This window comes from Dreissena polymorpha, chromosome 4 (assembly GCF_020536995.1).
Source record: "Dreissena polymorpha isolate Duluth1 chromosome 4, UMN_Dpol_1.0, whole genome shotgun sequence".
Taxonomy (NCBI): Eukaryota; Metazoa; Mollusca; class Bivalvia; order Myida; family Dreissenidae; genus Dreissena; species Dreissena polymorpha.
The window spans coordinates 41116395-41141834 of NC_068358.1; the positions used below are offsets into that span (position 1 = coordinate 41116395).

At 35.2% G+C, this 25440-nt stretch overlaps 5 protein-coding genes and 1 long non-coding RNA gene across 11 annotated transcripts in view; 2 read left to right on the plus strand and 4 right to left on the minus strand.

Annotated features, from left to right (window-relative positions):
• LOC127879174 (anaphase-promoting complex subunit 10-like) overlaps window positions 1–25440 on the minus strand; it is a 160325-nt gene that overhangs the window by 134117 nt on the left and 768 nt on the right. The window lies entirely within an intron of this gene.
• The window catches only part of LOC127879166 (tyrosine-protein kinase JAK2-like), a 487084-nt gene that overhangs the window by 111865 nt on the left and 349779 nt on the right, over window positions 1–25440 (minus strand). The gene's annotated exons all lie outside the window — the stretch shown is intronic.
• LOC127879179 (uncharacterized) overlaps window positions 1–25440 on the plus strand; it is a 299024-nt gene that overhangs the window by 11898 nt on the left and 261686 nt on the right. The gene's annotated exons all lie outside the window — the stretch shown is intronic.
• Window positions 1–25440, minus strand: part of LOC127879175 (anaphase-promoting complex subunit 10-like) — a 305930-nt gene that overhangs the window by 11057 nt on the left and 269433 nt on the right. The window lies entirely within an intron of this gene.
• Window positions 6857–23537, minus strand: LOC127879173 (uncharacterized). The gene is made up of 5 exons (XM_052425864.1): window positions 22699–23537; window positions 20423–20620; window positions 18478–18543; window positions 17905–18006; window positions 6857–9677 (listed from the first exon to the last, which is right to left on the minus strand). The coding sequence occupies exons 1-5, from the start codon at window positions 22881–22883 to the stop codon at window positions 9662–9664; spliced, it is 567 nt and encodes a 188-aa protein (XP_052281824.1). The 5' UTR covers window positions 22884–23537; the 3' UTR covers window positions 6857–9661.
• On the plus strand, window positions 10480–13349 carry LOC127879172 (uncharacterized). The gene is made up of 5 exons (XM_052425863.1): window positions 10480–10988; window positions 11383–11469; window positions 12170–12283; window positions 12671–12739; window positions 13158–13349. The coding sequence occupies exons 1-5, from the start codon at window positions 10791–10793 to the stop codon at window positions 13311–13313; spliced, it is 624 nt and encodes a 207-aa protein (XP_052281823.1). The 5' UTR covers window positions 10480–10790; the 3' UTR covers window positions 13314–13349.

Genomic DNA, 25440 nt, shown 5'->3' on the forward strand with positions numbered 1-25440 from the left:
TTGAGCTTTAGCGCTGGGTACCATCCTTCTTCTTTACTAGAACGATACTGCTTGCCCATGGGCTTTTTGATGGCCTTATGATGCCTCTGTCCAGCATTTCGTCGATCTGAGCATCGACCTCCCCGGTCATGTGGATTGGTACACGACGTGGTGGCTGTTTTATTGGGCGTGCATTTCCTGTAGGGACACTATGCTTTATTATCCCAGTCCTGCCAATATCACCATCGCCTTTTGAAAATACATCCGAGTATTTGTTTAATAAGTTAGCAACTTGCCTACGTTGCTCTGGATTGAGTCCATCTATCGTCCTCATGTAGAGCTCCTGGAGATGTTCAGGTACTGTCTCAACTACACGTGTAGAAGTTTTATTCACTCGAACCTCTTGTACCTGGACCACGGGACTGGCAATCGCTATAAGTGTCCCGGGGTAGACGATCTGGGACTGTTCTGATGGATTAAGCATACGTACGGGGAATTTCTGAGTACCTTGTATCAGGCATTTGGCAACTATTCCTCTACCAGCTTCCAATGATTTCAATGTCGGTTCGATAATGCACAAGTTCTCCTTTATTTTGTCCGTGCCAGTAACCTCTGCTGGTACTATAATTTCTGATCTAGCAGGTATTTGAACTTTCTCTGATACAACTACTCGGTAGCATCCAGAAGCCCCTTGGCCTGTAAGGGTACAATTGTCTCCGTTAATACGTATCTGTTCTGACTCCAAGTCAATATGGCATTGATACTGTTTGAAAAAGTCGAGACCTAATATAATGTCTCCGTCAATATCCGCAACAATTGTCGTAGTGGGGTAGGTTTTCTCATTAATGCGTAGATCTACTGTGGTTTGACCTTTGATAGTAAGCGGCGTTCCACAAGCCGCGAAAATGTCCTTGTCAAAATATTTGAGTTCGGTACACTTGCCACAAATCATACTCCAGGTCTGTGTTGACATCAGTGAAAGTGTAGCTCCTGTGTCTATAAGACAGCTTACAGCAGAACCATCGATGTGTGCTGTTACGAAGAATAAGCCGGCCCCATTGAAAGTGGATTTCTTAACTTCACCACCCTTGTCACCTGTACTTCGGTCCATTTTATGTGACGCATTCGTATTTGACCTTTGACTATTATTATACCTGGGAACATTAGTGCGCCTCGGGTTCCATCGATGTGTTCGGAAGTTATTCCGTGGTCTATCTGAGCTCGTATTCCTAGGTTGAAATGATCTCGGGGCACTATTACTTTGTCGTTTCCACTCACGAAACTCGTTTTGTAACTGTTGAATTGCAGACTGCAAGGACTTGAGGTCGTTCTGGTGTTTGATCTGGCTATCGCCCTCCGCAGTACTTGTTGTCAGCACCTGACTTGAGGCAAGGTGCTTTTGCTCAGCTTTGTAGTAGGCTTCCATTTCGACTGCATGACGCACAGCATCATTCAGACTCGATGGTCTAGCCTGTTTGGTTCGTATCCTCAACTCTACGCTATGTAGCGAATCTAAAAATTGCTCTTTTGCAAGGGTTTCTCTAACATCGGCTGGGGCAGTAGGGTAAGCCAAATTTTTCAGCCTTCTGATGTCCTGCGCTAGTTCTGACAAGTTCTCCGATGCACGCTGTTTTCGTTCTCGAAGCTGCACCCGGTACAATTCTGTTTGATTGGGCGGCTGAAACCTTTCTTGCAAAGCTATCACAAGCTCTGTATAGTCATTGCAGTGTTTGGACAAATTCCCAAATACACCCTGTGCCTGACCTCTCAACGATACGGCAAGGTACAGTCCCTTCTCTTTTTCAGTCCATCTGTTTAATTCTGAACAAGCATCGAAATGTGCTTTATAATCGGACCAGGACCCGGAACCATCATATGTCGCAGGTCTCATTATAGCGGTACGCTCCTTGCTCGGGGTCTCCGCTTGGGGTCGCGATGTACTCCGTCTTTTGGTCACATACTTCGGGGTATCTTCAGCATATTTCAGGTCTGGTGCTCGAGTGTGTTCTGAGAAACATGGGCTTGACGATTCTTGTTTCATACCTGCCCCTCGAGACAGTCTTTTGCGGTCGGTCGACCCTGTGTCCATGTTATCCATTTCTAGCTGTAGCCCGGAGATCTCACTTTCTAGTCTGAGTCTCTGGTTTTGTATTCGAAGTTGCTCTAGCTCTTCATACAACGCATCGAGCTCTCGGTCTCCGCCTGACGCCATACTGTTGCTGTAGGTAACGGATAACGGTCTGATATCCTGCTATCCCACCGCTGCCACCAAGTTTTGTAACGTGCCTTCGACCGAGCGTCGGTCTTTATAGTATGGTTCAGACAATAACCCAAAGCACAATACAATAGTATAAAATTTTCCTCAAGCTACCTTGCTTTATGATTGGTTATTAATACAATAATTGGTTTGGAACAGTAAATCAAATGTAATCAAATGCTATATTCATATGACCTCGAACCCCACTATTTACGCTTATGACCTCGGGTCTATGTATGGAGACCTATGTCTCAGAATTATGTATGGAACCCTATGCCTCGGAGCTATGTATGGAGACCTATGTCCTCGAGACGTTGTATGGAGACCTATGACCTCGAGACTATGTATGGAAACCTATGTCTTCGGGTCTATGTATGGAGACCTATGACCTCGGAACACTTCGTTATGACTCCGAGTCTGTGTGACTCGTTACCCTAGGTATGGAGCCTTGTAGTGTTGTGTGAAGGTATGTGACTTATATATCAACTATTAGCGACCCGGGCTGCTGAGGGGTAGGAATCCAACTTCAAGGCTCTCAGAACGTTTGAAGAGGATAGCCAGTCTCTATGTGCCCAAAGTCCCTAATGTATGTTAATAATATAATTTAATTACCTAATTTCGCGATGTTAACTCGACGAAGTCGGCAGTACAACTGACTTTTCATAGAAGAAACGCGCGCTTTTATACTATCTGCTCATGCGGCGTTACTCGGACATTTCCATAGTGATACAGTTGAGATCTACGTAATAGTGGTTTGACTTAATTATAAAGCATAATAATGAGATTCTGGTCTTTATCAACAGAATAAACATTTATTAAACAAATGGATATAAAAACAACATACAACGACATACAACGATAAATTTCTAGGCATATTTTCAACAATGAATTAAACGTCAACAATGCTTACCGGAAATCAATGGACGCTTTTAATATATTAACTAAAAGGAACAATTTACCCAAAGAAAAATGAACGTAAGTAAAGAACGGTGGTAGGTCAAAAATCACCACACAAGCTATGTAGAAAAAGAAGTAAACAACTATTAAAACGTGTTTATGAGCTCTTTCAGCACAAATTGTTGCGATTTGAGATGCTCAAGACGAGTTTTTGTACTTTTTTTTTCCTTATTTTCCTCTGAAAACGTATTTTTTTCTTAAAAACTCACGATGCTCCTTAAATTCGTGAAACAAACGCATTTATTCCGTGAAATTTGCCAAAACGCGTCAAATCCCACTAAAAAAAATGAAGATTTTCTGTAAATACAGCTCCTTTGTGACTAGGCCTGGTTTGCGTATTAGACAACGTTTACTGTTAACATCGCGGAAAATAAGCACTTCCCGATACTTATAAAACTATTTTCTATGTGCATGCCAATTTTCAGACCGATCGTTCACGTAGAAATGCTTGAAAATGCATTTTATTATAACGCCTGATAAGCCATGTGGCTTTCGCGTTCGGAGCTTTGATTTATAACGGGCGTTCAGGCGTAAAACGATTACCCTAAATAATTACAATCGGTCAAAATACTGGAATATTGTTACAAGCTATGTAGAAAAAGAAGTAAACAACTATTAAAACGTGTTCATGAGCTCTTTCAGCACAAATTGTTGCGATTTGAGATGCTCAAGACGAGTTTTTGTACGTTTTTTTTCCTTATTTTCCTCTGAAAACGTATTTTTTTCTTAAAAACTCACGATGCTCCTTAAATTCGTGAAACAAACGCATTTATTCCGTGAAATTTGCCAAAACGCGTCAAATACCACTAAAAAAAATGATGATTTTCTGTAAATACAGCTCCTTTGTGACTAGGCCTGGTTTTGCGTTTAGGTCATAATACACCAAATAGTTTTCCTATATAATTCAATGTAAAAGCGACAACTTTGAGCGAAAATAAATGCAACATTTTGCACATAGAGACCCCCATAACCATACCTTTTCTTAAAGGCCATTCTAAGCGGAATCGATTTATGCAATAAAAAAGATATGTCATGTACAATGCAAGAAAGAACTTGACACAGATCAAAATCGACTGTTTTTGCAATTTTTTTTTTCGGCCGTTTCTTAGTGGAATGTAACCTTTTCTAGTGCAATGGTTTACTATAGTCTTCAAGTGTATCATATTTCAGGGATTCAGTAGTGAACACCTATTCATGCCCTACCATTATCTCCGCAAGATAACACCCGAATAATGGTAAAAAGTGTAAAACATGCCTTCCTGTCAACTATGATATTTTTTTAGAGAGTACAGCCCTACATGAAGCGATCATTTAGTGTATTGTAACCATAATTCATTATCGTGTAGAATTATCATCAGCATCATTTCTGTGGAACATTGCAATATTCAAAATACAAGTGTTTCATAGATATGGTGCTTTTGACATAGTTCACTAACCATCAAGACTGAATTGATTCATGCACACAGGTAAAGTAAATTAAATAATTGAATTTGTGCAGAATGTTTATTTTTTACAAATTATTATTTAATTTGACCAATTTATTTTAGATTGATTGCACTGAAACTCAAAGTCTAAAGCTTAGTAAGACACTTAAGCCAGTTTTCTGAGAAGAAACAATACTTGTTCAGAGTATAGCAGGCTCATGCGGCCTCTGGTTTATTTATTTGGCCTCGGCCTTTAACCTGGGTCGCTTTGATTTCAGGTGTTTAGCCCCCATATCAACAAGGCTCTCGACCCTATATATAGTTATTCATATTGTTTAAAGATTTTGAGAACCCTCACTCGGTGCCAGTGGGGATAAAACAGGGACCTTCTTATAGCTTGCTAGATGAATGCATCAAATATGCCAGCAACACTTTATAATCAATAACTTTATAATTGATGATTCTGTTCTTTTAACTACATTACTAATTTACCAAAACAATGTGAAACACATTTTTATGCCCCCAAAGGAGGGCATATAGTGATCGCACTGTCCGTCTGTCTATCAGTCACACTTTGCATTTAGGTTTCGAAAAAATGCTCATAACTTCTATGTCGCTTCAGATGTAACATTCATATTTGGTATGCATGTGTATATGGACAAGGCCTTCCCATACACACACAAATTTTGACCCCTTTGACCATGAACTTAGGGTCGGCGTTTAGGTTTTGAAAAATGCTCATAACTTCTATTAAAGCGTTTATCGGGGGCGTATGTCATCCTACGGAGACAGCTCTTGTTTTTGCTACTGTCCTCTGCACAAACCATGATATATCTGCATATATGCATCCAACCAAATCAGTAAAACTATTTGTCAATTAATTACAGTAAACTTATTGCATGTTAACTTTTCAACAATATATATACATGTATATATAATTATATATAACAGATCTTGAAAAAAAAACACACATCAAACTTCAAATTGTTTTAGTAAATTATAGGCTTTAATTGGTATTGTGACATTGACACCACTCATGCATGCGACTATACAATTATACAACTATGGAACACATTATTTATGAGAAATTCCAATACATCAACATATCTTCTCAGATTTAAGGCAGATAATCTAGTGCTTTTTTGCTGCCATTTTTACTATTACACATTTTTTCATTTTATGTTATGATGCATTGATCTTGTTTCTAAATTAACCAAGCAATCATGTTAAACTTTTGAAGAAAGATGTTGTTTGATAAATATAGAAAATATAATCACTACAAAGTGAACAAAATTCAGTTGAATACTGTGACCAACAGAGATTTGCCAAAGAGCAATTCAGATCATGATTTAAATTAAATACAAGTAATATGAAAGTCTGCCTATTGGATCCCAGTTAAGACTAATTTGTCAAATCTGCACATTAATTTTTCCTCAGCCATGTAGAATTGGGGACTAAATACCATAAAGTCATGTAAAAAGGAGCAGGGTATAGCACGCTGCTATTGATCTCTTGAGCTTTCACATGAATTTTACGGGTAATTTTCATACAACAAATGATATTATATAGTGTAATGATAAAGCATTATGAGCACAAATTATATCTCGTACTAGTGGTGCAAAAATCATTTAAGTGTCACATTTCAAAAGAAAATTTATATAAAAAGGTATTATTAATTGTTAAAACGTTATAAAAGGTTATTTCAATTCACTAAAGCATTTAATTACAAGAACAAGTGCATTTTATGTCCATTACAATACATGTAACAGTATTGGCATTGTATTTATCTGCATTTGATGTGCATTTAATACACTTAAAAATGCAGACAAGACACACTTCTAACAGAAACAAATTAATGTTTTTTTTTCTGCATTTTTCCAGCATTAATACTCTTCAAGTGTATTTTTTATCATCCCAAATACACTTTACCAGGAAAAAGGTATATTAAAATGCATTTTTAGTTTGTTTTAAGTATATTTTCAAATGCATTAAGACACTCTTTTCTTTTGCAAAAAAATGTTGAACAAAAACTTAAAAATATTTAATATACTAAAGTGTAGTAATAATTAAAGTTTTGTATGAGCATCAAAAACAGTGTCAAATTCATACCAGTGCCTATTTAGTAGCATACATAAATTAAAAAATATAGCTTCCCATACAGTTCAATACAATGTTCAATTAACTACACTATGCAAAGTTGAAATATGACATCAAGCTTGGAATAATCTTTTCAATAATGAATCATATGCTGTTTTAATTTATAAGTGAAATAGACACTTGCATATTAAAACTAATTTTACATCAAAACTAAATGTTTAATTTGATTTTTAGCTCCACTGGCCAAAGGTCCTGTGTCCATCGTGCATCCATGCATAAACTTTTCCTTTAAACATCTTCTCCTAAACTACTGGTCCAATTCTGATGAAATTTCTTAGGATGTTCCTGGGGTGAACCTCTTTCAAATTTGTTCAAATTATGCCTCTGGGATCAAATTTGACTCTGCCCTGGGGGTCACAAAATTGAAAATTTGCTTAAATAAGGCCTTTTTTGTGAAAATTTCAAAATCTCTGTCCATAACCATTGGGCCTAGGGCTATCAAATTTGGTATGTAGAGACATCTAATAGTCCTCTACCAAATTTGTTCAAATTATACCCCTGGGGTCAAATTTGACGCTGCCCCAGGGGTCACAAAATTGAACATATGCTTATATAGGGTACATTTTGTGAAAACTTTACAAATCTTCTCGTCCATAACCATTGGGCCTGGGGCTACCAAATTTGGTACGTAGTGGCATCTTATAGTCCTCTACCAAGTTTGTTCAATTATGCCCCTGGGGTCAAGTTTGACCCTGCCCCGAGGGTCACAAAATTGAAAATATGCTTATATAAGGCCTATTTTGTGAAAACTTCAAAAAAATTCTTGTCCATAACAATCCGGCCTAGGGCTATCAAATTTGGTATATAGTGACATCTAATAGTCCTCTACCAAATTTTTTCAAATTTAATCCCTAGGGTCAAATTTGACCCTGCCCCGGGGGTCACAAAATTGAACATATGCTTATATAATGCCTATTTTGTGATTCCTTAAAAAAAAATCTTGTCCATAACCATTAAGCCTAGGGCTACACAATTTGGTATGTAGTGACATTGTATAGTCCTCTACTTAGTTTGTTCAAATTATGCCCCAGGGGTCAAATTTGACCCTGCCCCGGGGGCCACAAAATCAATTATATGCTTATATAGTGCCTATTTTGTGAAAATTTTAAAACTCTTCTTGTCCTTAACCATAAGGCATAGGGCTACCAAATTTGGTATGTAGTGACATGTTATAGTTCTCTACCAAGTTTGTTCAAATTATGCCCCTTGGGTCTAATTTGACCCTGCCCGTGGTCACAAAACTGAACATACGCTTATATGGGGCCTATTTTGTGAAAACTTTAAAAATCTTGTTGTCCATAACCATTGGGCCTAGGGCTACCAAATTTGGTATGTAGTGACATCTAATAAACCTCTACCAAATTTGTTCAAATAATGACTCTGGCGTCAACTTTGACCCTGCCCCGGGGGGTCACAAAATTGAATAAACGCTTTTAAAGCGCCTATTTTGTGAAATCTTTAAAAATCTTCTTGTCGAAAACCATTTGGACTATGGCTACCAAATTTGGTATGCAGTAACATCTTATAGTCCTCTACCAAGTTTGTTCAAATTATGCCCTTTGGGTCAAACTTGATCCTGACCCACATGTCACAAAATTGAACATTATTTACGCTTATATCTTGCTTATTTCGTGAAAACTTTAAAAATATTCTTGTCCTTTACTCTAGGACCTAGGGCTACCACATTCTGTATGTAGTGAGATATAGTAGTCCTCTACAAATTTTGCTCAAATTATGCCCCTGGGGTTAAATTTGACCCAGCCCAGAAGGTCACAAAAGTGTACATGTGCTTAAATAGGGCCTATATTTAAGTATTTGCACATGCAGAGAAATTTGTTTCAGCCTTTTCTCAGCAGTGGAGCGATACAGGGCCATCATGGCCCTCTTGTTTAAATACTCAAAAAATGAAACCGTGTTCATGCTTGCATGAACACAGTTTATAAATGCTGTCAGAATTATAAAATATGCAATTACAATAAATACAAATGCCAGGGAAAAGTGCTTTTTGTACTAAAAAATTCGAATGAATATTACAATAATACATTCTGAATACTTTAGTATGTAATTAACAGTTTTGTCTGAGAAAATCACTTAATTTTATATATTTATTCAAATTCACATAAATCATATTTCAAAAACACATAATTACTTCAAATCCTTTCACACAATACTGAAAAAAATGCACAGTTTCTGATTGTTATTGATTCTTTATTAATTTATACATGTACCTTTTTTAAAATTTTGATGCATCCTCAATTGTATAATGCACATCTTAATCTGTTTTAACAATTATAATATAAAGATTAAGGCTGACACAGTAAAATAATAATCCATGATTTCTGCAGTACTTGCAGACAAACTAGGAATACTGCTGTGATATTATCTATCTATCTAATGGAATATTAATTTGGCTTCAATAGAAAAAAATCAAAGCATACACATGTATAAAATGTGTATGTATATATTAGTTAAACTTAAATTGATTGACCATCGATAAAAAGATATTATAATATATGTATATATACATATATTTTTGTAAAACTAAAAAATAAATATGTATGTTTCTATTACATCATTTAGGACTTTTATTTTCAGACAAAGTAAAGTGAAGCTTAAAACAGTATCCAATTGTAACAGTCAATTTTGGGAAAATCAACCTTATAATTATTTTCTGTGTTGGCCAATGTCATAATTGGTATAAAATGTACATTGAACTGGAAGTTTTCTTTATTTTAAATGATAACATTTGCTTGGTCAGCCATAATGGTCACAATCAAGTGGTCTTTTTACACTGTAGTTTTCTCACTGACTATGGGTTTGTTCTGAGAATGAGCCACACAAAGTATCGTTGGGGAGATGAGTTGTCAACTTTATGTTTATCAGTCTTTCATAATCCAGTATACCTGTAAAAAGGGAATTTGTAACTAATAATCACACAATATACACAATTAAAATTGTATGCATTTAGATTTATTTAGTACTGCACATTAATCATTTTCCAAAAATATGTAGCAACATTACATTATATAATGCTGCAATACTAAAGTAATTTACTAATTAAAGGTCGCTGATGTGTAATGGATGTGGTGTCCACCTAATGATCTGGAGGTCACTGGTTTGATCCCCAGTGTGGGAGCATTCTTAAGAAATCTCCAAGAGACACCCAAGAACTGGTTCTAGGCCCAGGAAACGAACTCAACAGCATTTCACATACATGTACGTAGTTAGTACTTAAAATTTAATCGAACTAAAAATGGGTTAAAACTAACAACTGAAACCCTTATTAATACAATTTATTTTGAATCAAGCAAATGTGCAAATTCATTAAAAATAATTAGTAAAATTTAAAAATTCTACTTTAAAGTAATCATGATAATTTAGATCATTTTCATAATATTTAATGATGATAATGATACAATTATATATTCCCTAAATGATAAAAATAAAACATGTAATGTTAATTTATGAAAAAAACGTTTTATTTTTATCAATATCATGGTAATTACAACTAGATACAGGCAATTAGATCAGAAACGTGCATTAATTATATTAATGAACAACCCAGACATTTGTAGTGATTTATGGTCACTATTTGATTAACGTTCTATACATGACCTGTCATAAAAGGTATTTTTTAACCAGTACTACAATCGGCAATGATAGTCTTGATTGCATACATTTATTCCAACGTCTATTATCGATTCGCTTCCTCAAACAGAATAAATATTTAATGTTTACATCGCGAAACGTAATGCATCCAGTTTCACTTTCGGTTTGGTTGGTTTTGTAAACACCGTAATTTCATCTTAAAAATTGGATGATAGGGTGATTAAATACTAATGGAAAAGTAAATCACTTGGAAAATTGGTCAAAATGCAACACAAATGAACGTTAATAGTGCTATTAATATCAAAGTTTCGGTAAAAAGTTTGGCGCTAGTTCAACGCGCATCGTATACAGCCTCATAACAATAGACTGACAACCTTTTGGGTAGTAAAGTAGTAATACAAGGCAATATGGCGACCGTTAGCCACGAGGCCTATCTTACGGAGGAATCCGAGATAGCCGATGTATCACGATTGCCAAATTGTATTACGACTTTTGCGTCTACCTTGGGAAATCCCTTTCTATTTGTATTTCGCGCTTCGTGTCACGTGATTCAGACAAAAACAGAGAAAATGGCGGAGGCTTCGAAATCTACAATGAGCGAACCAGTAAGAAAATATGGTTTTATTGATTTAATAAAATATCATTTATTAAGATTCCGATCTGATTTTATTTAATTTAACAAGATGAGTTTATCTGCCGTTGAATGGTATCGGATTGATGGTCTTTACCTTGCAATTCAATGTCGTTTGTTTACAAATTAGACGATAGCATTAGCAGACGACTCCAATGCATGAAAATGAGAATCAATTTTACGTATTTTGATTTTATGATTTTATCGTTTTGACTTTTGAATTGTGTGTAGTTTATTTTGCAATGTACGTTTTTCATTAACTTTTAAAATTTGCCAATACTAATAGAAGTCAGTGGATTCTTCCACAGTAAATTCGAACCCAGATCCTAAAGCACAAATAAGTCAATGTATTTTTTGTGTTTTTTTAGGCCAAAACAGAGGGAGATATGAGAAGAAGTAAACGTGTGAGACAGCCATCTAAGAGAATGTTGTTGTATTCTCAGGACACAGATTCAGTAAGTTCATTTTAATGCTGTTGTGTGTACACATTTTAACCCTTTGAGCGCTGGAACCGGATTTTGAAGGCCTTTGCAAACAGTTTGGATCCTGATGAGACGCCACAAAACGTGGCGTCTCATCAGGATCCAAACTGTTTGCTATTCTGATAGTATTCTTGGCAAAAAAATCAAAGAAAATGCTAATTTTAGAAATTCAGCAGACGACATTTAGCAGACGACAAATTTCCCAGCATGCAAAGGGTTAATTATGTGCCAGTTATTTGATAAATTCTCCCACCTGGTCAACCGGAGGGGTATAGTGAATTATGTATATCTATTTGTGAACAGCCAAACTAAGAAGAAATAATAATATCACCATTGTCCGCTCTGTGTTGATAAATGCAGGTTTGACTATAACCAGTTATGATTTACAAGTTAGAACTATTATTGTAAAGGCCTGAGAGTTGAACCCTTGGCTTAGTATAGTAGGACTTTTTGCTTTTCTTCACAATATTTAGGTCCAAAATCTGTGGATGTAGGCTGTGGTTGCAAATAACATGTAGTAAATCAAGAAATGCACTATAACTCATGTGATTAGGTCATGACATTGAAGTCATGTTCTTGTCATTTTAGGGTTACTCTTTTTGCTATTATTTATTAGATTTTCTGCATTACTTGCTTTTTATCAAATGCATGATGCTTTATTTGTTAAACTCAGGATTCAAGTCTTCAGAAGGGTAAAGGAAAACGTCCTGCCAGAAAGATCCAGAAAGTTGAGACATTTGCAACAACAACTAAGGGGACACTGGAATACCATAGCACATCTGACGATGTAAGACTTGCTTTTATTTGATGAATAAGTGCAGTTAGTGAGTTATGTTTTATATTTATCATTCTAAGATTTAACCTCATCTTTTAAGTGATTCACCTGGAACTAAAACATGTGGGTGCTTAGATGAGATTTTTGTTTATTTCAACATAACACTTTAATACATTATCACAGCAGAATATTTACACTAATTATACTTCATATCTTTATAAGGTTTTCTTGGAAATACAAACTTGTAACAAACTTTCATTAGCTGATAAAGTTGTAAGTCCAAACTTCTACGTCTTTTTTAATGAGGTGTTATTTATTTATATCTTATTACTTGACTATTTATATTTGTTGCATTGCAATATGTAACTCTCCTGGATGTTGTGCATTATTTATATTTAGGAACCTGTACTGGCTTTTGTTCCTACAAGTTCTGATGAGTCTGAAGGAGAACCACTCAGTGAGAGAGAGGTAACTTAAATTATTTAAATTACAATTATTTATAAAATCATAATTTTACTGTTTCCTCTCTGTGTTTTTGAGAAACATATATGCATAGTACTGAAAAATGTTTCTTGTCGAATGATCAATAGAGTGGTCTGGCTGTTTTAAATCCTAAAAAGTCAGTTCATGCATAATCATTAGTGTCAGTGCTGTTTAAAATGCATCTTTCATTTTTTTCGCTCTTTAGTTTGTCCGTTCATTCATTTACAGTGTTATATGAGACCACATTCTATGCAGTCCATATGATATGAAGTTACTCGTAAGATAAACTTGAAACAACAACATACCTGAAATGCATACCTTACATCTTTGTATATGTTTGGACATGCTAATTGAAATTTAATCATGTATTTTTTTCAAACATGTCATGTTAAATCTTTTTTAGGATGATTTAAGAACCAAACAAAAGGGAAGGAAAAGAGGAAGTAAGAAAGTAAAAGGGCGCTGTTATGACCATGACGAACAAGAAAGAATTATTGAATATAGAAAAGAACAAGAACGAAAATCTAAGGTTTGTTTTTCGTGTTTGTTGAAAATATAGACAGAAGAATTCTAGTTTAAAGCTTATGACAGATTAATAAGCATGCATGTAGATTGGAATAATAACAATACATAATTAAACAATCATTTGATCATAATGTCTCCCCCATTCTTGCCCTCAAGTAAGGGCTACTTTGGAAAGGTTGCACAGTATTGAGTATAATCTCAGTATCACTGAACTTATTTCCAATAATGCAGGGTCTTCCCCAGGCCATTTAAGCGCCCCTTGCCGGGGCGCTTGAATTTCGAAATCAGAGTCCCCGGGGCGCTTGAAATTTTCCGATCAGTGTATTCTTCAGTAAAAGAAAGTGGAGATTGTCCAAAAAAATCAAGGTTTCCCTATCAGTGTATCAATATTCCCTGTTTTAAAAGAGCACTCGGTACCTACTTTCACAAGTAATCGCCATAAACACCACATGGGGTAATGGATAATCCACTGATAAGAGAATAGCATGACGCGCGTATCGATTATTATAGCCACATTACACGGTCATTTAAATGCTGACAAGGATGTATCCGGTAACTTTCCAGTCGTCAAACTGTGAAGTTCATCGTCCAATCGGTTACGCGAATGCTTATGAGGGCGGGGTTAACTATCGACCATTATTTTTGATTGACGTCGGGCATGAAATAAGAGTTTATCGCAGCTTGATTAGCAAGTAGTTGTACCATTTGAGTAATATAAAACCGGTAATTAGTACAGTACAGAACATTAAAGACGGTTTCGGGCATCATCATCACACCTTTTTACTGTAAACAAGTGTTACCTATGACTCATAATTAATACGAGAAATTAATTGCAAGTGGTAAACAATTAATTAGTATAGCGGTAACAATTATGTGATAACAATTTATTTAATTCCAGTACATGCAGTGCCTTCCCCAGGAATTTGTTCAGGCGCCCCGGGGGTGGGTTCGGGAGGGGTGGCCCCTACCGACGTTGATTTTTTTTATAATTTAACGTGTCAATTCACGTTCTGTGGTGCGTTATAACTCAAAGAAAAACAGCGTCAAAAGACGTCATTTGGTGCGCTATGACTCTTCAAAAAAATCCCCCAGTCATTTAAAAATATTTTTTTTTATATTGTTTAATTGTTTTAAAACTTTTCCTCACAGATAGTAAAATCCCGACTCGAACGATTCCCCAATACATCCGTTTCAACCCGACTCTATTACTGTATACTTACTATTTTTCAAGTTTCTATTTATTACCCGATAATCCCGTTAATTCCATTTTTATCAATCTCTTTCTGGTAAATATTTATGATAAAAGCTCTCAGTTATTTCTTTAACACAAACCTTGTCATTTTTAAGTGACTATTTATAGATTTGATGAAATATTGCATCTGAATATGCGTCAATCCCCTGATCTGTTGTGTGCTTGTTAAAACGCTCAATACACGCCATTTGTATGCAATAGACGCGACGTTGTACATGCTGCATAATTTTCGCGCTCTTTTTAATTGAGAAAAAGATTCGACACAAAATATATAAAGTATATAAAGTATATTTCAGCATGTCCATTTATAGAACTGATTCACCTCGTTTTCTGACATTTATTCGACACGTAATGCGCTTTAACACATTTTCGTTGAATTAATTACGCACACTTGTAAATGTTTCGTCCGATAATCGATAGGTAGAAGACTGATGATGGCTAATCGATAGTTAGAAGACTGATGATGGCAACCGGCCGTGATCCTCGTGGACATTGCATAATTCCGTCAAAACATATATTCGACTCGTAAAGTGTGTAAACAAATTATCGTTGCATTTATAACGCAACGGTTAATATTTGTTGAAATCTCAAATGGGAATAATTAAATTTGTAATCCGAAACCCATTACCGTAAATTGATGTTCACGCGTTTTTAATCCGAAACACACTTCCGAATGTAAATGTTACCGCAACGTTAAATATTTTTGCTTCAAATTAGCAGTGCAAATTTATTTTGTGTCGAATCTTTTTCTCAATTAAAAAGAGCGCGAAAATTATGCAGCATGTACAACGTCGCGTCTATTGCATACAAATGGCGTGTATTGAGCGTTTTAACAAGCACACAATAGGTCAGGGGATTGACGCATATTCAGAGGCAATATTTCATCAAATCTATAAATAGTCACTTAAAAAATGGCAAGGTTTGTGTTAAAGAAATAACTGAAAGCTTTTATCGTAAATATTTACCAGAAAGAGATTGATAAAAACGGAATAAACGGGATTATCGGGTAATAAATAGAAACTTGAAAAATAGTAAGTATACAGTAATAGAGTCGGGTTGAAACGGATGTATTGGGAAATCGTTCGAGTCGGGATTTTACTATCTGTGCGGAAAAGTTTTAAAACAATTAAAAAAAAAAAAAAAAATATTTTTAAATGACTGGGGGATTTTTAGCTCATCTATTTTTTTTTTTAAAAAATTATGAGCTATTGTCATCACCTTGGCGTCGGCGTCTGCGTCGGCGTCCGGTTAAGTTATGCGTTTACGTCCACTTTTCTCAGAAAGTATCAATGCTATTGCATTCAAACTTGGTACACTTACTTACTATCATGAGGGGACTGGGCAGGCAAAGTTAGATAACTCTAGCGTGCATTTTGACTGAATTATGTGCCCTTCTTATACTTAGAAAATTGAAAATATTGGTTAAGTTTTGCGTTTAGGTCCACTTTTTTCAGAAAGTATCAATGCTATTGCATTTAAACTTGGTACACTTACTTACTATCATGAGGGGACTGGGCAGGCAAAGTTAGATAACTCTGGCGTGCATTTTGACAGAATTATGTGCCCTTTTTATACTTAGAAAATTGAAAATTTTGGTTAAGTTTTGTCTTTAGGTCCATTTTATTCCTTAAGTATCAAAGCTATTACTTTCATACTTGCAACACTTACTATCATAAGGGGACTGTGCAGGCAAAGTAATGTAACTCTGACTGGCATTTTGACAGAATTATGTGCCCGTTTTATACTTAGAAAATTGAAAATTTGGTTAAGTTTTGTGTTTACGTCCACTTTATTCCTAGAGTATCAAAGCTATTGCTTTCATACTTGCAACACTTATTAACTATCATAAGGGGACTGTGCAGGCAAAGTTATGTAACTCTGACTGGCATTTGGACGGAATTATGGGCCCTTTATACTTAGAAAATTGAAAATTTTGTTAAGTTTTGTGTTTTGATCCACTTTACCCCTAAAGTATCATAGATATTGCTTTCATACTTGGAACACTCGCAAACTATCATAAGGGTACAGTAAAAGGACAAGTTGCATAACTCTGGATGTCATTTTTACGGAATTATGGCCCTTTTTTGACTTAGTAACTTTTAATATATGGTTAAATTTTGTGTTTCGATCCACTTTACTTCGTAAGTATCAAGGCCATTTCTTTCAAACTTCAAACCACACCCTCACGATATACCCCCCCCCCACCCCACCCACCCCCCAATTTTTTTTTAAACGGTTAAAAAACGCAACTATTTATTTTTATTATTTTATGTTTGAAATACCGTCCAACCATCGCACCCAAGAATCCCCTCCCACCCCTCCTCCCCCACCCAAATCCCCCCCCAAATTTTTTTTTTGTTTTTCTTTAAGATCATCTCACAAATTACCACCTCACCCTCACACTATACCCCCCACCTCACCCCCCCTCCCATTTTCTTTTTTTTAAACGGTTAAAAAACACAAATATTTATTTTTATTATTTTATGTTTGAACTACCGTCCAACCATCGCACCCAAGAATCCCCCCCATGTCCACACCCCCACACTATACACCCCTCTTGACTCCACCCCTCCTTCCTTTGTGATTGAAAATTAGAGTCCCTTCACCTTTAAAAAGAAAATAGATGAGCGGTCTGCACCCGCAAGGCGGTGCTCTTGTTTTGACGAGTCATAGCGCACCAAATGACGTCTTTTGACGCTGTTTTTCTTTGAGTTATAACGCACCACAAAACGTGAATTGACACGATAAATTTTAAAAAATCGAACCCACCCCCGGGGCGCCTTAACAAATTCCTGGGGAAGGCACTGAATAACATCTGTGAAGATGTCATCATCTCCGTCTTCTTCGTCAGATGAATCCTGATCTGGGGCACTGAATAAATAGTGCCCAAAAAAAGTTTTACTCAAATTATATAATTATTTTTTTCTAATTAGTAAAGGCAAAATTATTGTAAAATTGCTAAGTACAATTCTTTGGTCATCCATAAAACTTTAGATATAAGTTCAAAATCCTTACAATATATTATGAGATTAATAAAACAATATAATTGTTGTTTTACTAAGGTACACTTATGAAACATTATCATTATTATGTACCTATGAATAAAAATCATTTTATAATGTCCCCAGTGTGCTCTCCCAAAGTACTGGTACATACACGAGGCATCATGCTAGCATGTCTTAATGTTCTTATAGTAATAGAATGGACATTGGCTAACAGACAGATTGACAAACAAAATGGCAATTATTTGTTCTGCAAAATCAATAGAGGAACATTATGAGAAAACAAATATATATTGCAAAGCTAATTTCTGATAATGAAGCATTAAATTTTGTTACAATAATTCAAAATATTTTATTTTGAGGGTACTCACACAATTGACAGCTCGAAAGAACCTGGATCATAAGTTGGATCATTTGGATCATAGTCAACATCATACAAATCATCTGTATCTGAAGTAGTAAGATCTCCAACCCTGAAATATAATGACATCATACCATAATTGACAAGCAATTTTAAGATTATTAGTCAACCCATACAATGAATCAATATGTTCATGAAAACAAACTTTTAAATTGTTTAACTTAATAACTGACAAAATGTTGACAACAAAAATGATTATCATTCCATTTAAAATTAAAAAGTCATTCTGTTGATCAATTTATAAGAAAACCGTATGATCTTCATCAGAATAATTTTAAACTAATATTTGCCGAGTGCCAATGACAAGAACCTTGCCATCCTATCAAATGGTTGGTTTGGAGATTTAAAAAAAATAGGATCAACCTCTTAACATAAAAGTATACTATTTCACTTAAAAAAATACTGTCAAAATACAATCTTAAATGTCCAATCACTTCATTAAAACCTTTGTACAGTCAATGCTTTAGAGAATTAGCAGTCCAACTTACTATTAATTGTGCAAAAATATCAAAATTTAGAGTACCTAGTTCCTTTGGTTATTAATGCTGTTACTATCTTTGGTTCTCTGCTGGTTACAGCTATACCTTGTCTGAAAATAAAAAGAAACAAAAGATTTAGCCGCTTGTTTAACTACACATATACATGTATTTATAAAATGAATGTATACTAACAACTTCTAGGAGTTCAAATTTACTGTTCAATACAATCATTCTAAAGGTTTAAAAACAAGTGATTTGCCAATAAAATCTTGAGATATCAATAAAAAAAACTGGAATTTTTAAAGCTGCAGACATCATGCTTGTACTCATACCATATAGTTAGCATATCAATACATTACAAATTACAATAAGTTTGATGTTATTGCTTTCGGTTAAAAAGCATACATGAACTATTCATATTCAGCAAGCTATAAACTGGCAAAATATTTGTATTTACAGTATAAATTCTCATCAGGGTGACTATTTAATTGGCTCCTAAGTCCTAACAAGGCAAGAATGCTGATGCAGACACATAGTTATAGAAAACTAAAACTTTAGATTCAGTCTCTTCACTCTTGATTAGTGGAAATGGCATATAAAACTGTCTTTTCCTTACTTTCAAGTATCAAAATGTTAAGTTAAGCAACTTTATCATATTCAAAAATGAGTATTATTCGCCACAGCATTCACCTTGCAACTACCCATGTACTTTACAATGGCTACTGTATATTCAGTTCAGGTGACAATGAATGCCAAATATTGTAACTGTAAACATAGATCAACATGATTTCAATGAGACATTTGAAGTATATATTAACATATTAAATTTCAAATCTACATGCAAATGTTGGCCTTAGTAATCTACAGTAATATAATACCAAAATTATAACAAGATGCGTTTGTGAAACACAATGTCCCCCTATATGACGTTTGACCTTGAAGGATGACCTTGACCTTTCACCACTCAAAATGTGCAGCTCCATGAGATACACATGCATGCAAAATATCAAGTTGCTATCTTCAATATTGCAAAAGTATTCATAAAATAAGCGATTTGGGCCACATATATTTGACCTCTGACCTTGAAGGATGACCTTGACCTTTCACCACTCAAAATGTGCAGCTCCATGAGATACACATGCATGCAAAATATCAAGTTGCTATCTTCAATATTGCAAAAGTATTCATAAAATAAGCGATTTGGGCCACATATATTTGACCTCTGAACTTGAAGGATGACCTTGACCTTTCACCACTCAAATTGTGCAGCTCCATGAGATACACATGCATGCCAAATATCAAGTTGCTATCTTCAATATTTCAAAAGTATTCATAAAATAAGCGATTTGGGCCACATATATTTGACCTCTGACCTTGAAGGATGACCTTGACCTTTCACCACTCAAAATGTGCAGCTCCATGAGATACACATGCATGCCAAATATCAAGTTGCTATCTTCAATATTGCAAAAGTATTCATAAAATTAGCGATTTTGGCCACATATATTTGACCTCTGACCTTAAAGGATGACCTTGACCTTTCACCACTCAAAATGTGCAGCTCCATGAGATACACATGCATGCAAAATATCAAGTTGCTATCTTCAATATTGCAAAAGTATTCATAAAATTAGCGATTTTGGCCACATATATTTGACCTCTGACCTTAAAGGATGACCTTGACCTTGACCTTTCACCACTCAAAATGTGCAGCTCCATGAGATACACATGCATGCCAAATATCAAGTTGCTATATTCAATATAGCAAAAGATATTGCAAAATGTTAAAGTTGGCGCAAACCAACCAACCAACAGACCAACCAACAGACAGGGCAAAAACAATATGTCCCCCACTACCACTACTATAGTGGGGGACATAAAAAAATAAGCATCTGCTAATCATAATGTAACACAAAAACACAAAATAAAACTTATAAATTATGGGGTTACCACATTTGTTTAAAGATGAAGAAAGATAGAAAAGAATACCTTTCCCATACATCTGTAGACGATGCTTCAGAGACAGATGAAATAGGGAGCTCTGGGATTTTTGAACTGGTGCCTGGAATAGGAGTTGATTCCATCCTAATATTCAGACGCTTGTTGACACCTGCAGGTGGAGTTTCCAATTTTCTTTTGCCAGGGTTAATGAGTTCAGGAATATCTTTACAATGAGAGTCTAAATATCTGTAACAAAAAAAATTAATGCATAATATGCACACAATTTATTAAATGTAATCAGCGACGTAAATAATAATTACTGTTCTCAGTCCAAAGCTATTACGTTTTTTTGCATTAATCAAAAACGACTCATTTGCAAACACTGCTCCTTAGACTTGGTGATGTAGGGAAAGCAGGGTAATTCACTTGAAACTTAAAAAACATGGCTGATATATTCCAATAACAGGATGCATGTCAAATGTTAAATCCCAGATAAATCCATAGCATCTTTACAGTTAAGTTTCGCAAATAAACATATCTTTGTATGAAAAATTTTCATCTTAAATCACTGCATCTGTTCTCATTGCATCTGGGAAGAAAAAAATCTTAGAAAGGAAGCAAGACGTTACGAACCCAAGACGTTGCCCAAAACCAATCTTTTTTTGTGTCAAATTTAGACTTTAACCCATTTATGCCTAGCGTCTAGAAAAAAGGCCTTGGCAAACAGCAAAGATCCAGATGAGACGCCACATGATGCGGCGTCTCATCAGGGTCTGTACTGCTTGCTTGAAGGAATATCTGTAAGAAATATTCTAAATATACAGGGTTGACACTAAGGCACGTCCGACAGACATTGTCTAGTAAGATCGGTGGTCGGGCTAGTAAAACTGTGGGCTAGCTTGTCCGACTGGTCGTACATACAAAATCTATACTGATTCATATAACTACATGTATAACTAACCGAAAACCTTGTTCTCTTAATGTGTAAAATAACTATTGTATCTATTATTTACATCAGAACAAAACTAGGGTATATAAATAAACGCGGAGCATTCACATGATTCATCCCTATTTTTAGACGCGAAGGAGAGCTTCCCGCAGAAATAGCTTGTTTCCATTGGTAAAGTTGTCATGAATATTAACACTTTGCATGCTGGGAAATTTGTAGTCTGCTAAAATGTTGTCTGCTGAATTTCTAAAATTAGCATTTTCTTCAATTTTTTTCAAAGAATACTATCAGAATAGCAAACAGTTTTGGATCCAGATGAGACGCCACGTTCTGTGGCGTCTCATCTGGATCCAAACTGTTTGCAAAGACCTTCAAAATTCGGTTCCAGCACTGAAATAGTGGATGATTTTCTGCAGTGTCGTTGAACTTAACATCATGTTTTTACGACTTCTATCGAAAATCGGTATTGTCAATGAAAACATTTTGGCGTAGCAGACGAGAGAATGTAATTTAAAGAGTGACTTTGTTCAAGATTGGATTTTCGTCCGACAAATAAGTTAATAAAGTAGAGTCTGACAGTAAAACTGACACAGATTATGATGGAAAAGGGCATTGGAGCTTTGGTAGCATGGAGCACAGCGGTCAAGGAGGCCAAAATTTGATAACGTTTAATAAATGTCACCTGCTGTACAGACATCATTTGTTTAACTGGTGATAAACAGTGAAATTACAACAAACAATTTATGTTGTTAAATAGTTTTATTTTATTTTTTACTCTGTGCATCAAAATAACTTTCTTGTGTTCACTAATTATTTTCTGATAAAACTGATTAAACAGTAACACGACACAATTCTGTTTATTTGCTATGTCATTTATGGTCTAGTAGACATCAGATTCGGGCTACTACTAGTACATTTTAAGAGGAGCTGGTCCGATGGACTGGCTGTAAAAAAGTTAATGTCGAACCCTGATATAGAAATAAATACACTAAGACATCCATAATTTTGGTAATAAATTGATCCAATTTAGAAAGATGGTAGTCCAAATTTTTGACGCTCTTAAATATTAAGCTACTTTTTATATGGGTAATATTTGATCAAAATTTAAACTTTCTGGTTTCCACCACAAAAAAGGTCCTTCAACGATGAGACGTTCCAAAGAATTTAGCCCATATAAAAAGTATCTCTAAATTCTTTGCGCGTCTTATATATGAGACTAGAAAGATGGGAGAGTCCACTAGGCATAAATTAATGGGATAATATGTTAGCTTTAGAAATCATTGAAGTCAAATCGTGTTCAATATGTAGCAAAATAATTACGGGAATTTATAGAAAAGTTGCTTTGACACACTAACTGAAAATGAAGAAGACTTACGCATCGATCAATATTTCCATCATTTTCTCGTCCGTTTCAACCCCAGTAGCTTCTTTCACTCTTCTCCATCGATCACACTGATCACCAATGTCTATTATCCTTTCCCTTTTTCCCCGCCTGTACCTTGCATCTCTTGTTTTTTTTAGCCTTTTCTTTGCGCTCGCACTTGTTTGTGTCCGAACCATTTTGAATTCTGATGGCTTTCAGTTTTCGACCGCATATTCGTATTTGTGAAAAGTGATTTTCCAATAAAAATGTTGATTTAAATATGAAGTAGGCCTATAATTTATTGGTTTTTCAAAAATATTACATGAAAAATAATTATTTGCTCAACAAGCTAAATCTATTTCTTTAGAAATAATGTAATTTCTATGCCAAAAATAAATTACGGTACCATGTACCACGTGACTTGTCAGCTGATTTTCAGCTACATTTATTTTTAGGTCAAAAACGTCGAACGGCGTTTTTGAAATATAATATGGAATTCCCAGCCGCTTGGGCTTATGTGTTGGGTTGTGTTATACTTCCCTTTGTCTGCTTTGAGTTTTTATATCCTTAAATCAAAGGCGATAATCGTTTTTAATATCTAAAACAATAATTTTATTTTTTGTTCAAACCATAATCTATTGGACAGTCCCTTTAATAACAATAACTCAGTGACGTCACCATCTATGTTTAGAACGCTTACACTGAAAACACGTGGCTTGTATCTAGTAACGGAAGTAGTAATGTTTAATTTGACGTTAATAGATCAAGTGTATTTCGGATAGGCTTTCGAACTATTGCAATTAACGATGCGAAACAAAAAAAAAAACGTACCAAAAATGCATATGTCTATAAATATCTCTACATTTTATACATGTCCCGGAAAATCGGCAAAAGTCCCGGACAATTTAACTCAATGTCCCGGAATTGCTGGTCTGAAAAATTATGGCATGTATGTTTTTAGTTTTTTTTTCTGACATTGAACTCCGACATCTTATGATAATTCATAACGCAACTATTAATATTTGTTGATATCTCAAATGGGAATAATTAAATTTGTAATCCGAAACCCATTCCCTTAAGTGGATGTTAACGCGTTTTTAATCAGAAACACACTTTCGAATGTAAATGTTACTGCAACATTGAAATATTCTTGCTTCAAATTAGCAGTGCAAATTTATGTGTGTCGAATCTTTTTCTCAATTAAAAAGAGCGCGAAAATTATGCAGCATGTACAACGTCGCGTCATTTGCATAGAAAGCGTGCGTGTATTGAGCGTTTAACAAGCACACAACACGTCAGGGGATTGACGCATGTTCAGAGGCAATATTTCATCAAATCTATAAATAGTCACTTAAAATGTATTTGATACTATAGAAAATGGCAAGGTTTGTGTTAAAGAAATAATTGAGAGCTTTTATCGTAAATATTTACCAGAAAGGGATGTATAAAAACGGAATAAATATATCGAGTAAAAAATATGTAGAAACTTATAAAGTAGTAAATATACAGTAATAGAGTCGGGTTGAAACGGATGTATTGGGTAATTGTTCGATTTGATATTTTTACTATATACAGTACAGGCAATGTGTAGTTTGACAAAAACGCGTGTCCGCGGTGTTCAATTTTCCCGATGGGTGACATTTCGCAGGGGGGCGGACACATTACTGACCGTGGTGTTCGGCGAACACCCGGCATTGCCGCGATTGCACGCTATCGTGAACGGGAACACCCGTGATCAACGCGATGCTGCGCAGCCACCGTAAACACCTGTCTGCGAGGGTCATTCACACGTTTTAAATGTACATGTTCAAAATAAAATCATATACTTCATGTACATGTAGATATTATGTGCACATTTTTATGTGTACTTAAACTCAGCAGTACGTTAAGTCGGAAACTAAAACTAAGCGTTTAGATGATCAATACGATTAACTTTTATGGTGTTAATCAATGCAATTGCCCTTTTTGTTTTCACAAAATTGGGTTTCATTTTTCCCAATTTCCAGAAAATGACTTGTACATGTTGCATGAAATCTAAATATAGCGTGTTACAGCGTGTTTGATTTTTATTTTATTCAGATGAAATGCCAATTCCAAATCATTCGCGAGCTACCCCGGTACTTGAGAATAAATTCACTACGAAACTTTAAATCGAAATTAAAAGATCCCAATGTTGTCTGCGCTACGAAGATTTTGTGTCAAAAATAAATACACCCACGCCAATTTTTGCGCGCTTTTTATGGTTCAGAACAAAGAAAATGAAAATATCATGGGCATATATACATGTATTTATTTGTGGCTACAATTTGTAACAGAACATGAACTCTACACAACGCGCACACTAGGCGTCAGGTGATTTACGAATGTTGGAATACACCTGTTCTGATTGGGCGCTTATTTCATCAAATCTTTAAATAGAAACATATGCAGAAATTCATTTGATAGTTTAGAGATATGGCGAACGTTTGTGATTTTTGCATTTCTATCACACTTTTATCGTCAACATTGACCAGAATTTGCATGAAATCGGAAATCTCCGGATTATCGGGTAATGGACAGAGACGGGAATTTTTGCATGTATGCGGTAATTGATTGTGATTGTTCGTAATCGTTGTTAATTATTTAGACACCAAATGACACCTATAACATTCAAACGCACAGTAGATTCTTTCTGCAAATTGGTACCGACCTATGTTTATGTTCAATTATTTTATTTCTAGCGAACACGATGAACACTGTGGTAGATATTATGGG

Bases quoted from the DNA above. Each gene is read 5' to 3' on its own strand.
- LOC127879172 (XM_052425863.1), top strand. From the start codon at position 10,791: ATGGCGACCGTTAGCCACGAGGCCTATCTTACGGAGGAATCCGAGATA. The intron at 11,470-12,169 runs GTAAGTTCATTT...TGTTAAACTCAG, and splicing joins ATTCTCAGGACACAGATTCA to GATTCAAGTCTTCAGAAGGG. The intron at 12,740-13,157 runs GTAACTTAAATT...AATCTTTTTTAG, and splicing joins AACCACTCAGTGAGAGAGAG to GATGATTTAAGAACCAAACA.
- LOC127879173 (XM_052425864.1), bottom strand. From the start codon at position 22,883: ATGGTTCGGACACAAACAAGTGCGAGCGCAAAGAAAAGGCTAAAAAAA. The intron at 20,621-22,698 runs GTAAGTCTTCTT...TTTTTGTTACAG, and splicing joins ATGGAAATATTGATCGATGC to ATATTTAGACTCTCATTGTA. The intron at 18,007-18,477 runs GTACTCTAAATT...ATTATATTTCAG, and splicing joins TTAATAACCAAAGGAACTAG to GGTTGGAGATCTTACTACTT.